This window comes from Schistocerca serialis, chromosome 5 (assembly GCF_023864345.2).
Source record: "Schistocerca serialis cubense isolate TAMUIC-IGC-003099 chromosome 5, iqSchSeri2.2, whole genome shotgun sequence".
Classification (NCBI taxonomy): Eukaryota; Metazoa; Arthropoda; class Insecta; order Orthoptera; family Acrididae; genus Schistocerca; species Schistocerca serialis.
The window spans coordinates 534,548,189-534,563,808 of NC_064642.1; the positions used below are offsets into that span (position 1 = coordinate 534,548,189).

Here is a 15,620-nt window from a genome sequence, read left to right on the forward strand (position 1 = left end):
AGTACTATCCTAAGACCTCACCTTCAGCCACAAACTTGAAGTTCAGCCCCCTCCCAGTTCATACTACAATCCAAATGTAACCCTTCCCCACTTCTATGTAACCAACCTTGTGGTTACCTCCCTGAAATTACTTACCTCCAACATGGTCACACCTCCTTTCGAAGGTCCCTTCCCACACACTCACACAAACCTCTCAACAGAGAAAATAACAGTGCCAGTAGGTTGTAATGTCTCCTTTGAACAAATCATGCAAATTCATGTTGATGCTGCTCCGTCTCAGCTCCAGAAGTGTACCAGGAAACTTCTAGGGAAACCTCTGTCTGATAGTTGCACTGGAAACATTTCTTGAGAAAGTTCTTCACCAATTTCTTCAGACTGTTCCCACTTAGATATTTCTTCCTCTAGAGTTTCCGGAATTTATTACTCACTCAATGAAAGTGACATATTTGTAGTAGCAGAACTACAGAAAGCATTGAAATGTAGAGAATATATGCACAGATCTAATGACAGTGTGAGCACGCAGTGGCTCAGTCAGTCGCAATAGCAGTTTGCTACTGCTTCTATCAAAGCAATTCTATTAGCTGACAACAAGGGAAGGCATATGGCAAGGGGCAGTAACTACATGTTCCTACATGGGTCTCATACAAAATCCGTCAAGTTTTTGAGTGAAAGATGGCTTGCACATCATGAAACATCACAGCCTTAGATATAATAGGGCACAGTCATTTGAACAGTGTCATAGCCCAAGTTGTTGTTGTGCTTGGTTGCCAAAGTGTTAAAAACACGAATCACTTACTTTACCACCTCGTTACCACCTGGATCCCTACTAATCAGTTTTCATCCCACTTCCTTATACACCAGCATCACCCACGCACATAGCCTTGCCACTATCGAATACTACCTCTCCCAACTACCTTCTGACGCCAGACCCTCCATCCTATCCCTTATACATCTAACCAGTTACATCCTCACACATAAATGTGTCTTGTCCTTTGAAGGGAAGATGTACAAATAGATCCACATCACCAGCAAGAGACATGCATGGCACCTTCCTTTGCCAACATATTTACGGGCTATCTAGAGGGAATGACCATACCATGTAAAATCCCAAACCCATAATCTGATTCAGGTTCATTAATTATGTTTTTATGATCTGGACCAAGGGCCATGACACGCATTCCTCCTCTGCCTCAACACCTCTCCCATCTGCTTCGCCTGGTCCCCCTCAGCCCAATTGTTCACCTGCCTGGACATTGACAAACACCTCTCTCTGTCCAAATTAAATCTACCAGCCATCAACAGTACCTGCATTTTGACAGATTCCATCCCTTCTACACCAAAAACTCAGTCCCATATAGTGCAACCAACCATGCACAGCATATATGCAGTGACCAGAAATCCCTTCTCCAGTTTGCCTTCACATATAGGAACTATCCCCCAAAACCTAGTCCACAGGCAGATTTCCCACACAGTGTCTTCACACACCCCCAATTCTCCAATCACCATCAAGAATCAGATGCAAAGGAGCACCTCCACTTCCACCCACTATCATTCTGGACAGGAATAACTAAACCATATCCTTCGTGAAGGCTTTGACTGTTTATCATCCTCCCTCAAAGTGAGGAACATTCTACCCATAATTCTTCCCACCTCTTCCCAAGTGGTATTCCTGTACCCACCTAGTCTGTGCAATATCCTTGCCTGTCATTGCTCCACATCCAACCACTTGTCACATAGATCATACTCTTGTGGAAGATCCAGTTGCGAAACCTGTTCAAGATAGCCATCAAGCAGATGCACCCCAGTCCCATCACAGGCTTATCCTATCTTATCAGAGACAGGACCACCTGTAGAAGCATTCATGTCATATACCACCTCTGATGCAATTTCTGCACAGAATTTTATGTGGACATGACAACCAGACTAATGGCCACTACCAAATTGTGGCCAAGAGTGAAGTTAACCACTCAGTCACTGAACATGCTGCTGGGCAAAGTATGCTCGATTTCAATTAATGCTTATAACCTGTGGCATCTGGATCCTGGATAAATTACATATATGGGAATTATCCTTGTAACACATTTTCCAATCCTGTAATCCTCCTGGTATCAATCATCGCTTGTATCCTAACTTCATTCATCCTGCACCCACACCCTCTTTCCTGTAGTCACCGCACCTCTCAATCCAGCTCCATGTTATTATGCACTGCATGAGTGTACCATTGTGGAATGTAGTAAGTGTCCTTGCCACATCCATATCCTGTGCACCTACTGCCTGCTCCCAGCATTCCTATCCTGCCTTTCTCCCCCAGCCACCCTTCCTCAGCCTTTGCTGCTTATCACTTCTTTTCTCCCTGTGCCCACTCCATCAGACACAACCCGCTGTCAAGTGAAGCTACAGTACCTCTGTCCAGTGTAGCTACACAAGTGTGTACGTGTGTGTGTGGTGGTGGGGGGGGGGGGGGGGGGGGGCAGTGAGCATGTGTGTGTACTATAGCTTGAAAAAGTATTTATGTGAAAGCCATCAAAGTTTTTGCTGTTAATTATGTCTTTTGAAGTCTCAAGGCCTATATTGTTTAGTGAGTTGTTTGCTTTATTCCATAAATATACATTCTACCAGGACTATTGAGTTTTATCCATTGATTTAGCTCATCTTCATCCCTAGCTAAGAATGTTTCATATTGACTGCTCAGATAATCTTCAGCCTGTTTCCTGTCACACTTGGTAAGCAGAAATATTTTTCTGGCTTTCTTAACATTCTTTTTGACACTTTTTTGTTGGTCCTAGAATATCTTTGTAGTCTCTGATTCTCTCCTCTAGAGTAAAGAATTGAAAATTTTGGGCCTGTTAGTTGCAGATTGTCTATAAAAGCATCCAACTGCCATGATTGGTATTCAGCTTATCATTGCAATATATGTTCCAATTGGACTTAAAGATTTTGCTGCCATTACCTTCTGGGGACAGGCAGCTTTTTACCCTTAATTCTGGATGTTAATAAGTGACACTAATTCTGGCACCACACAAAGAAAAGTTCTGCAGTTAACTAATAATGTATCAACATTTTCTCTTTCTGACCTGCAAGGATTAATGTGCTCCTCCATAATTGGTGTGTCTGGCCTACTTCCTTCCCGTGTTATGGCACGTAATTCATCATCAAACGCATTTCGTCCAATCTACTCCCATGTGTACATCTTATGTACTCTGGTATCCATGCAATCATTTCCTTTTTGCTATGTGTTTCTGCAATCCTTCACCTGATAGCGATAGTCCATAAATCTGCATCTGAGATCATTGTAGGATCCTTTGAGCCTCTGGTTTAAGCCTCCCACTCACCTTCAGACCAGAGGGCCACTTCATTCTGGATAATGGTGCAAATTGTGAGTCATATGTCCACCCTCTATGTGAGGCTAGCTGTTGTCACCAGCTATTTAAAGGGGTTAAGAATGATCTTTGAATCCAGATGGCATGTACCATTCATGCCATCACAAGCTACAATTTGCAGCTGGTTACAATGAATGCACTCAGTTGCTGCCGGCAGAGCGACCTCCACTTCTTGGATGAGACAATTTTACGTTATTATTATTGTTGTTGTTGTTGGTGGTGGTGGTGGTGTTGTTGTTGTTGGTGTTGTTTTACTCAAGATTTCCTTCTAAGCTTTCCAGCTGTTTTCCAGAGGGGTTCATTGTTGTTGCTGTTGTCATTGTCGTTGTCGTTGTCCTCAGTCCAGAGACTGGTTTGCTGCAGCTATCCGTGCTACTCTAGCCCGTGCCAGCCTCATCATCTCCGAGTAACTACTGCAACCTACATCTTTCTGAATCTGCTTAGTGCATTCATCCCTTGGTCTCCCTCTGTGATTTTTGCTCTCCACACTTCCCTCCAATACTAAATTGGTGATCCCTTGATTCTTCAGAAGGTGTCCTACCAACTGATCCCTTCTTCTAGTCTAGTTGTGCCACAAATTCCTTTTTTCTCCCCAGTTCCATTCAGTACCTTCTCATTACTTATGTGTCTACCCATCTAATCTTCAGCGTTCTTTTGTAGCACCACATTTCAAAAGCTTCTATTCTCTTCTTGTCTAAACTGTTTATCGTCCATGTTTCAGTTCCTTACATGGCTACACTCCACAGAAATACTTTCAGAAAAGACTATGTTTCAGTTCCTTACATGGCTACACTCCATAGAAATACTTTCAGAAAAGACTCCCTGACACTTAAATCTATACTTGATGTTAACAGATTTCTCTTCTTTCGATGCGCTTTCCTTGAGATTGCCAGAGTACAATTTATATCCTCTCTACTTCTACCATCATCAGTTATTGTGCTCCCCAAATAGCAAAATTCATCTACCACTATGAGTGTCTCATTTTCTAATCTAATTCCCACAGCATCACCTGATTTAATTTGAACTGTCCATTCTGCTCAACTGCTCTTCCAGGTCCTTTGCTGTCTCTGTCAGAATTACTAAGTCATTGGCAGACGTCAAAGTTTTTATTTCTTCTCCATTGATTTTAATTCCTACTCCAAATTTTTCTTTCGTCTCCTTTCCTGCGTGCTCAAAATAGAGATTGAATAACATTTGAGATGGGCTACAACCCTATCTCACTCCCTTCCCAACCATTGCTTCACTTTCATGCTCCTTGACTCTTATAACTGCCGTCTGGTATCTGCACAAACTGTAAATAGCCTTCTGCTCCCTTTATTTGATCCTTGCCTTCTTCAGAATTTGAAAGAGGGTATTCCAGTCAACATTGTCACGTGTGTATGTCAAGGCTGTAAAACATTAACACAAATTCTTTACAGACGAAAGGAAAAACTGGTAGAAACGGACCTTCGGGAAAATCAGTTTGGATTCAGAAAAAATGTTGGAACACGCAAGGTAATAATGACCCTATGACTTCTCTTAGAAGATAGATTAAGGGAAGGCAAACCTACATTTCTAGCATTTGTAGACAGTTCTCTAAGTCTCTCCCAAGATTATTAGTAGTTCTAATGGAATGTTGTCTACTACTGGGGCCTTGTGTCAACTTAGATCTTTCAGTGCTCTATCAAATTCTTCACACAGTATCATATCTCCCATTTCATCTTCATCTACGTTCTCTTCCATGTCCATAATATTTCCCTCAAGTACATCACCCTTGCATAGACCCTCTGTGTACTCCTTCCACCTTTCTGCTTTCCGTTCTTTGCTTAGAACTGGTTTTTCATCTGAGTTCTTGATATTCATACAGTTGGTTCTCATGTCTCCAAAGGTCTCTTCAATTTTCCTGTAGGCAGTATCTATCTTGCCCCTCGTGATATATGCCTCTGCATCCTGACATTCGTCCTCTAGCCATCCCTGCTTAGCCATTTTGCACTTCCTTCGATCTCATTTTTGAAACGTTTGTATTACTTTTTGTCTGCTTCATATACTGCATTTTTATATTTTCTCCTTTAATCAATTACATTCAGTATCTCTTCTGTTACCCAAGGATTTCTACTAGCCCTCGTCTTTTTACCTACTTGATCCTCTGCTCCCTTCCCTATTTCATCTTTCAAAGCTACCCAGTCTTCTTCCACTGTATTTCTTTCCCCTGTTCCTATTTGTCCTGCCACCATACTTCACTAATTCCCACTACATCTAACTTTAACCTATCCATTTCACTTTTTAAATTTTCTAACCTAACTGCCCGATGAAGAAATCTGACATTCCATGTTCTGATCCATAGAATACCAGTTTTGTTTCTGCTGATAATGACATCCTCCTGAGTAGTCCCCACTTGGAGATCCAAATGGGGGACTATTTTAACTCTGGAATATTTTACCCAAGAGAACACCATCATCATTTAACCATACAGTGAAGCTGCATGCCCTCAGGAAAAATTACGGCTGTAGTTTCCTCTTGCTTTCAGTCGTTCACAGTACCAGCACAGCAAGGCTGTTTTGGTTAAATTTACAAGGCCAGATCAGTCAATCATCCAGACTGTTCTGAGCATATGCTCTTCTCTAATGACCTCAATGATGACTTTCAATGTGCCTGTCTGCCACTCAGTGTCTCCTCTATGTGCTAAGTAGCAATATTGTCACGTAGAAGAAGATGTAATTAGATGAATGACAAACACTAACTTCACTTAACGAAGGCTTATTCAGCACTTGCACATACAAGAGCGCGGATCGAACTGCCTCCGGCCAGAACACATACAGTATATATACAGCTACAGAACATTCCAGTACAATGATTCTTGATATTTGTGGATATTTCTAGAATGTACTCGAACCGAATATAGAAATTAAAATTGTACAGTCGAGGTGAGTTTAGAACACATGACCCTCCATGCAACAGTTTCGTTTCATAACCACTACACCACGATGCTACTCAACTTGTTCTGTGACAATATTTTCTACTAGGGCAATACCAAAAGTAAGGTCTCATATATTTTTAGATTTACAAACAGCTGTTTATATTCCGTAACAGTTTATTTTTCCGCATAATCACCATTTCAGTCAATGCATTTTTGTAGGTGCTGTGTCAGTTTTACAATGTCCATGTCATACCAGCTCACTGCCATGTCCTTTATGAACCTTATCTTTCATCTCGTTGTCGGAGCAGAATTGCCACCCAGACAAATGTTCCTTTAACTTATGCAACAAGTGGTAGTCACTTGGTGCCAAGTCTGGACTGTGTGGTGGCTGGGTGATGATGTTCCAACCAAAGTTTTACAGAAGATGCACAGTCTGATTTACTAGGTAAGGGCAGGTGTTGTTATGGAGAATTCTTGTGCCCTTACTCATCATTCCTATTCTTTGGTTGTGAATTGCCACTCTGAGTTTTTACAGTGTTTAAGAATATCTGTCACCATACATTGTTGTCTCAGCAGGTATAACATTAACCACAGTACCCCCTTCTGGTTCCAGAACACACTTTCCATGACAATATGTGAGACTACGTTTGTTTAAATTTTCAGGGCTTCAGCAAAGAGGGATGGTGCCACTCACATGGTTATTGCTTTGTCTGAGGATCAAAGTGGAATGTCCAGGTTTCATCACTTGCAACAATTGAGTCCAAGAAGTTGTCCTTTTCATCTGCATAGATGTTAAGAAATTTACAGAAATAAGCAACTCATTGCCCTTTGTGGCTTTACGTCAGCATATGCAGTTCCCATCCTGAACAATTTTCTGATATTGCAACTTTTCAATTAAAATCCTGTGGATGTTGCTTCAGAAAACTTCAGAAACAAAAATGCAGGGAGCATCTAGGGCGATCCTCTGATCTCCATGCTTAATTTTGTCAACCTTCATGACTTTCATTGAAACTGAAGGTCTACCGCTCCTTTCTGCATCGTGAATTTCAGTACAACTCACTGTAAACTCTCTACACCTCTTGCAAAAGTTTTTGACAGTGATGCACGACTATTCATAACTTCTGTCAATTGGTTGTGAATTTCAACTGGTTTAATACCTTTTGCATTCAAAAATCAAATAAAACTGCATCTACACTCTGCAAGCATCTTATTGTGTGTGGCAGAGGGTACTTTGTGTACCAGTGTCACTTCTCCCTTTTCCTGTTCCAGTCACGCACCATTCATCCGAAAGAATGATTGCCGGTAACCCTCCTTGTGGGCTTGAATTTCTGTAATATTGTCTTGATGGTCTTTTTGTGAGATACAAATAGGAGGCAGCAATATATTGGTTGATTCTGTAGGAACATACACTATCGCAATTTCAAGAGTAGACCACGTTCTGATGCAGAATGCCTTTATTGCAACAGCTGCTGTTGAAGTTAGCTGAGCAATAACTGTGTGAATTTTGCACTTGGCAGCAGCATTCAATGGGAACTCCATTGTGAATGGCTGCCATGCCAGGTCTGAGTGTCAGAGTGAAGCATGCATGCTTATTTGGGAGTAGTGGAAGTGCCACTCACAACAGTGTGGCCAACAACTGTAATAACAGTTCATCTATGTCCACAAAAAATAGAAGACCTTGTTTTTGGAATTTCTCTCATATTTCATATTGTTGTTATTTCATTCCACATATTCCATTCTTCAATGTGTTTTCAGGGTGGCTGGCTCATAAATTTATTTTCTGAGTTATCAGGCAACAACAGTACCCTTATTTGTTATTTTAGATTTATTTTCTTTCCCTTTTTTATTTTATTATAATATATTTGAAATAAAGAGTATATAACTTTGTTTACAATATATCATTTTTGGGACTAACAACTATGACCTTTTGTGTAATTTTATGTATTAAATTTTGTTTTGTGTTGTGGGAGATATTATATGATGTGGAGATAGGTGATTCACTTCTCTGGTATTTGTATCTGGGGAGGAAAAAAGACCACTTGTGGCAGAGGATACTTCTTGTACCTCTGTCATTTTCCCCTTTCCTGTTCCAGTATCAAATGGTGCACAGGAATAACAACTGCCAGTAAGCATCCATATGAGCCGCAGATCTTTCTTATTTATTCGGATCTTTTTGTGTGATTTATATTGGAGGAAGCCACATGTTGGCAGATTATTCTAGGAGCATTCACTCTTGGAATGTTAACAGTGTACTACATTGTGATACACAAAACCTCTCTTGTAGCATCTGCAGTGGGTTAGATGAGTGTCTCCATGGCACTTTCGTGAACCTGTGGCAAAAAACGTTACTCTTCATTGTATCTGCTTTACTTTCTGTATCAGTATTACCTGCTAAGGGTCCCAGACTGAGCAGTAATACTCTAGTACTGGTCCATCGAGGATTTGGTAAGTTACCTGCTTCATTCATGTGTTACACTTCCTGAAGATTCTTCCAATCAATCTCAATTTGACCTCTGCCTTTGCCGGCCGGTGTGGCCGAACGGGCTTTGGCACATCAGTCTGGAACCGTACGACCGCTACGGTCGCAGGTTCGAATCCTGCCTCAGGCATGGATGTGTGTAATGTCCTTAGGTTAGTTAGGTTTAAGTAGTTCTAAGTTCTAGGGGATTGGTGACCTCACATGTTAAGTACCATAGTGCTGAGAGCCATTTGAACCATTTTTTAACCTCTGCCTTTCCTGCAATTAGTTTTATTTAGTTGTTCCACTTTAAATCACTGTACACTCCTGTAGGTTTGATGGGTGTGACTGATTGAATGATTATTTGAAAACTGTGTAATCAAACAATAATGGGTCCATCCACGTAATTCTGCTCAGTATATTACATTTCTTAATGTTGAGGTTCAACTGCCAATCTTGTATAAAGCTTCGATCCTCTGCGGTTTGTCTTTCATTACACTAAAAATTATTTTGTTTTTGCAAAATAAGATGCTCTATATTCTTCATTCCAATAAAAAAACTGGTGTGCTGTGCTCATATTTTGTTAATTGTGAGACATTGTGAAACTATACAATGCCTCCCAGAAGTCGAGGAACATAATGGTGAACTTAGCATTAGTATCTACTGCCTTGTGGGTCCTCTCAATGAACAGAGTGTGATGGATTTCTTAAGACAGTTGTTTGCACAGTCCATACTGATTCATGCAGAGGAAATATTTGATACACAGAAAATCCATAATCTCCTTCCTCTTCTTTTGCCTTTTCCCATATGGGGTTGGCATTGTTAAAAGTGTTGAGGCAATGTTAGTGGTAGCTGGTGGCTGGATGCCCTTTCTGATGTGACCCCTCTCCCCTGGGATGGAATCTGTGCACCCCTCTCCCCTGGGATGGAATCTATGTACCCCTCTCCCCTGGGATGGAATCTATGTACCCCTCTCCCCTGGGATGGAATCTTTATACCCCCTCTCTCAGCATGCAGAGTAAATCGTGTGTTTGGTGTGACAACGTTTTTCTGGATGTTTGCGTAGCACGTGTGAGGTGGTATGTGGATACCAGCCTGGTATTAACTTAGCTGCATGTGGGCATCCAGAAAGGTCATAATACATAAGCATAGAAAGTGTTACAGAATTCTGTGGTTGATTGGTGTCAGTGGTATAAGCCTATAATTTTGTTAATCTGTCCAGTGACCGTTCTCGAAAATAAGAATGCATGCACATTTTTTTCAATCCCTGGCTTTTTTCCCTCCAATGATCTACAATAGTTAGCTGTTAAAAGAATAGCAATTTCCAGTTGCCTTTCCTCTGTTGATTGATTTCAGTTGATTTTCTATCCCTTGGAACTCTTGTACAATCTTGTAACTGAAACAGTCTTGAAAAACAGAATGACAGTACTTTAAGAGTTAGCTCTGAGTCATGTTAAATTCGAAAATCCTGCATGGATAGTGAGTATCATGACTGCTTGAACTAATGTACATGGGACTCATGAACAGGCAGCAATCAAGATTTTACACTTAAAGGATTTTAAATAAAGTATAATTTAAAAAAATAATTATTTAGCCTTTTATCTTATTCTGCATTTATCAGTTAATGCACTGTCAAACTATAATGAAGTGATGAGTCTCTACCTTAGTATTGGTATCGGATGATCGCAACAATGCATTAAAACACAAAAGTGAAAATTGCAGACAAAAACTAGTACCAGTAGATCACAAAAAATAGTGTGTGTTTATGTTGCAGTGTTCTGTATTTCTGCCCAATTATTCAGCCTTTGTAGACTTCAGATAGCCATTCTTCTTTTATCTTATTATACTTACATGCAGATTTCAGTTGCACATTGCCTATTAGTTGTTTCAATTTCAGCTGTAGTGGATTTGAATGGACGTTTCTTCGGTGGGCGACAAGTGAAAGCTGGTTTCTATAGTTGGGAGAAATTCAACAATTTACAGTTGCTGGATTAAGTGGGCTACAAGGTAGGTATTCTCATAAATGTGTTATAGTTCTTTCTGTGTTCCCACAGTAGTGAAAAGATTGTACTGAGAATATTAGAAACTGTACCATGTTTGATGGTTACATGAATGAATCAGTTGCATTGTTATATTATCATATTTAATGGATTTATCTATGTCGCATCAGATTAACAGTTTCATAATTAATTAAGAAATAAATAAGAAAATTTTGTGGATGATCTAATCAGGTGATGTAAGCACAGCTGAAATTTAGCTTACAACGGCTTCCCCAAGCCAGCTTATGCTTAACACCATAAACTTTCAGGAGAGCTTCATAACAAGTGTTGAAAATGCCACATTTTGCATGTGTAGTAAAAGTAAAATTTGAATGTATGGGTATTGTAATCAGAATTGACAAGGGAATGGTCCAATAAGACATGTCGAAACCTACCCTGAAATTTTGTACACTGGAAGAATACAACGAAAGAAATGCACTGTCGAAATTTTAGCTGTTAAGAGCCATTGCAAGTTTTTTTTAAAAAAAGCTGAAAATTGCTAAATTCCTAGCACCCCAGGTGGTGGTAGAGACATACACCCCTACTGCCACTGCAGCAGCTGTGCATGCACAACTAGGCACACACACAGCCGAGGTCGACTGTACATTTGTAAACAGGAAACATAACACAACCCGATCGTAATTTGTAAAGGACGTTTCAGGTTAATGTTTGTTGATAGTTTCCCTGACACTACCGTACACAGTTACTATTCTCTCGAATTAGCAACTCAAGTAACACCTATTACAAATTATCAGTTGCTTTTTGCAGTATTGGTAAGTATTGACAATACAGATAAAGCTGAATTAATATTTATTGTGCATTCGTAAGGCATGCCTGTTAATAGTACCTTTTTTTCCTTCCAGTTTCACAGTAATGTGGAATCCAATTAATGTTCTCAATTTAGCAATGATGAAATATGAAGAACATGGTTTCCAGCTGAAATCACCTACTTCTCCTGTGTCTGTACATATGTGTCATTTATTAGTTGATTTCCTTGACATTGATTCAAATGATATTGACATTTCATTTGAAATTGTGGATACATTAGAAGAAATATGAAATAACTGTGATAATGCAATGAATTGTTGTTCAGTTGACATCAGTTGTCCTGGTAACAGGTCTGCAGAAGAATACGTTCCAAGCCTAACACAAAAAAAAGAAGAAGAAGACACGTACTGCAACAGCTTTCAGTGACAAAGGAAAGGCAAAGATATATTGGTTAAATGAAGGAGGGAAAAAACACTTGAAGTTACGCAGTGTGCAAAGGTGTTTTCGTTTTTTAAAATCAGAGCATGAACTGTACAAATGGAAGAATGAATTACATGAAATTTGTGCCAAACGGAAACACAAAACCATCTGAATGAAAAACAGTTTGAAAGATTTAGACCTGTGCATGAGAGGCTATGCACTGTTGCTGATGCAGATCTATGAGACTGGGCCCTCTGAATTGCATCTGACATGAGCATTGCTAATTTCCAGGCTTTGTCGACCTGGCTATGCAGGTTCAAGAAATTGTACCAAATGGAAAGTTTCAAAATTACCAAGTTTATGTCGTGTAAATGTGTAGAGCAGCTGTCACTGATAGACAATGGTATAGAGAAATTCATAGCTAACATAAAGACAAAACATGCTGTTATCCCTGCAACTGCTGTTTATAATGCTAATAATGCTGATCAGTCAGGTTTAGTGAAAGAACTGCATGCACACCACACTTTACCATTCCGGGGGTGGGGGGGGGACAACAACTGAGTCGGTTGCCCAATCAATGAATGCAATGACACATTCATATACGATAATGCCAGTGATAGGTATGAGTAGTTTACTGTTTCCACTGCTGTATATATATCATCAAGAACCGCAGTGCAAATTGGATAGTGCGCATGCCATGCAAAATAATCCTCACTGAATAACAAAGTTTCACATTGTGGCTCTAACTAGATAGAGTTGTATCCTGTATGCTGAATATTAGCTCCAAAAACAAAAACTAATAACACAGCGTTTATAGGCAATGTTTGCTACCTCATGTTCTCTCCCATTTCCTCTAGTATAAATGATTCTACCCATATACAAGCAACTGGTAGTGAATTTTCTGCAAATGCTCTTTCGTACATGTGTGCTTCCATTCGCTTCATTGTAAACCAGGCTTTGATGCTTGAAAATGGTGTCTGTTAACTCTGGATAATTCTGCTACGTTGTTCTGTGTGGGCAGAGTGTAACACACCAACTGGAGGTACTCAATATCAAAATTACGATGACAATGGACTGTACTGTACCAATGTCGCTATGCTATTAATGTATGGCTTCCTGCTGTGCAAAATACTTGGGCGAACCAATTGACCGTTGCAGCTTCAATTAGGTACAGTTTTTAATTTCACATTCGATGTTATGACTGTGGATCGCTATCTGATTTTAGAAGATTCCAGTCATAGTGGAGTGCCTGGCGACTACTTGGAGTCTAGCTCGTACCATAATCACACTCTCAAGGAACAAATTGAAGACAGATCAACCTTAGTATAATTACTACTTCTGCAAACTGAATCACTAACTATGCAGCCGGCTCGAATATCGAATAATGAAAGACAGCACCCCTACTTTACACTACGTTGTGATCGAACAATGACACAATTACACTACGAATAGACACATCTAAGCATTGTAATGACACAGATCACCAGTATCAATAAGTAATTACGAGATAGGTCAATTTAGATAACAACTCTCGTTATCTAAACTAGTGGTCGAATCAAAGCAACAAATCTGTTTAAATACAGTACCTGTTTATATAATGTCGAGATAAATGTCGCTTCTAGTTTGCAGTTGTTCTCCCACACAACAAAATTCTCACAACACAATACATTATCTCTGGAAAAGACTCGTAACTTTTTAATTACTTACAAAATTCCTATTCCATATATCATTGCGTTATGACCAGTTTGTATTAAGACACTTTTACTGATCATTGCTGTGTAAATAACACAACGTCATGTACTCCACCGATTTACCAATCTTTGTTACAGGTATAATCGTTGACTGTTCTGTAATAAATTACGACAACTTCAGTTCTACTTGCATTTACTGAGGACACACTTTCCATATATGAAATTGTTTTAACTGTTTAGAATATCTACCTTCTATATATTTATCATGGATCCACTCAATCAATGAACTTTTGACCAGGTAACCTTACAAATACCAGTGTATACTTGTGTCCTGCAAAGCAATATTAAGATCTCTGAATTTCACCCTTTGCTTTTCTTATAATATATGTATCCACACACCAGATACTAATTGAGTACACTTAAGATTTTTGTTAACCCAAGAAAATTTGAATTCAGTGTCTCTAGGTATTTCAATACTCTTTTATTCATGTAAGTGTGTGACGGCCATCAAATACTGCACCCCCACAACACGGAAATTCAGTAATAAAAAAATTTAAAAAAAAAAAAACAAGTACCACCACCACTTTAAATCTAACCTTAAGTGACAATTTAAAACAATTCTGAACCTCTTCATGCATTGACAATACTTGACCCGCTAAGTTCCCTACTTGAATTCGGCCTCTCATCACTTTGGCTAACCAAGTTTTTGTTTAGCTGCATGTTTCTCATAAAATGGTTCCTTTATTTTCTCGTCACTTATCCACTCAACTACTGGTGCACTCTATCACAATATAGTGAAACAGTTCGTATTTGTTTGAGCCAATACTCGGTCCACTGTAAGATAGTGGTATTTAAACAACAACTGTGAACACGTGTTCGAGGCTTTCCCTTCTCGACACTCATACCAACCACTACCAAACCACTTCAACAAAACGACTAACAACCCAATTACCTCTGGGTGAGCCGCGACCACTAATCGTACAACATGGACAAGATATCGGTTCCACCGATTCCCAAAAACTCAGCACCTACAAATCTACTTCTCTCTCTAACCAGGCTCACACTGGATTTACCACAGCAAACTTTACGACCGAAACTGTCCACAATAAGACAATCAATTGATAACTCATGCACCTAAATTGAACGGAATGGACAGTGTCTTGAAGGGAGGATATAAGATGAAGATCAACAAAAGCAAAACTAGGATAATGGAATGTAGTCTAATTAAGTTGGGTGATGCTGAGGGAATTAGACTAGGAAATGAGACACTTAAAGTAGTAAAGGAGTTTTGCTATTTGGGGAGCAAAATAACTGATGATGGTCGAAGTAGAGAGGATATAAAAAGTAGACTGGCCTTGGCAAGGAAAGCGTTTCTGAAGAAGAAAAATTTGTTAACATCGAGTGTAGATTTAAGTGTCAGGAAGTTGTTTCTGAAAGTATTTGTATGGAGTGTAGCCATGTATGGAAGTGAAATGTGGACGATAAATAGTTTAGACAAGAAGAGAATAGAAGCTTTCGAAATGTGGTGCTACAGAAGAATGCTGAAGATAAGATGGGTAGACCACATAACTAATGAGGAGGTATTGAATAGAATTGGGGAGAAGAGGAGCTTGTGGCACAACTTGACTAGAAGAAGGGATCGGTTGGTAGGACATGTTCTGAGACATCGAGGGATCCCCAATTTAGTATTGGAGGGCAGCGTGGAGGGTAAAAATCGTAGAGGGAGACCAAGAGATGAATACACTAAGCAGATTCAGAAGGATGTAGGCTGCAGTAGGTACTCGGAGATGATGAAGCTTGCACAGGATAGAGTAGCATGGAGAGCTGCATCAAACCAGTCTCAGGACTGAAGACCACAACAACAACAACACCTAAATTCACCAAAACCAGTGTATCACCAGCAGATATTCAGAAAATCCCACAGAATCTCTGTATATTCCATTGCTTAGCATTGGGAAGAAACAACCA

The 15,620-nt window shown here is 39.7% G+C and overlaps 1 protein-coding gene across 2 annotated transcripts in view; it reads left to right on the top strand.

Annotated features, from left to right (window-relative positions):
* The window catches only part of LOC126481311 (splicing factor 45), a 93,271-nt gene that overhangs the window by 60,463 nt on the left and 17,188 nt on the right, over nt 1-15,620 (top strand). For both annotated transcript variants that reach the window (XM_050104969.1, XM_050104968.1), the window contains one exon: nt 10,632-10,741. In XM_050104969.1, the coding sequence (XP_049960926.1) occupies nt 10,632-10,729 (98 nt within the window). In that variant the 3' untranslated portion in view covers nt 10,730-10,741. The remainder of the gene's footprint in view (nt 1-10,631; nt 10,742-15,620) is intronic.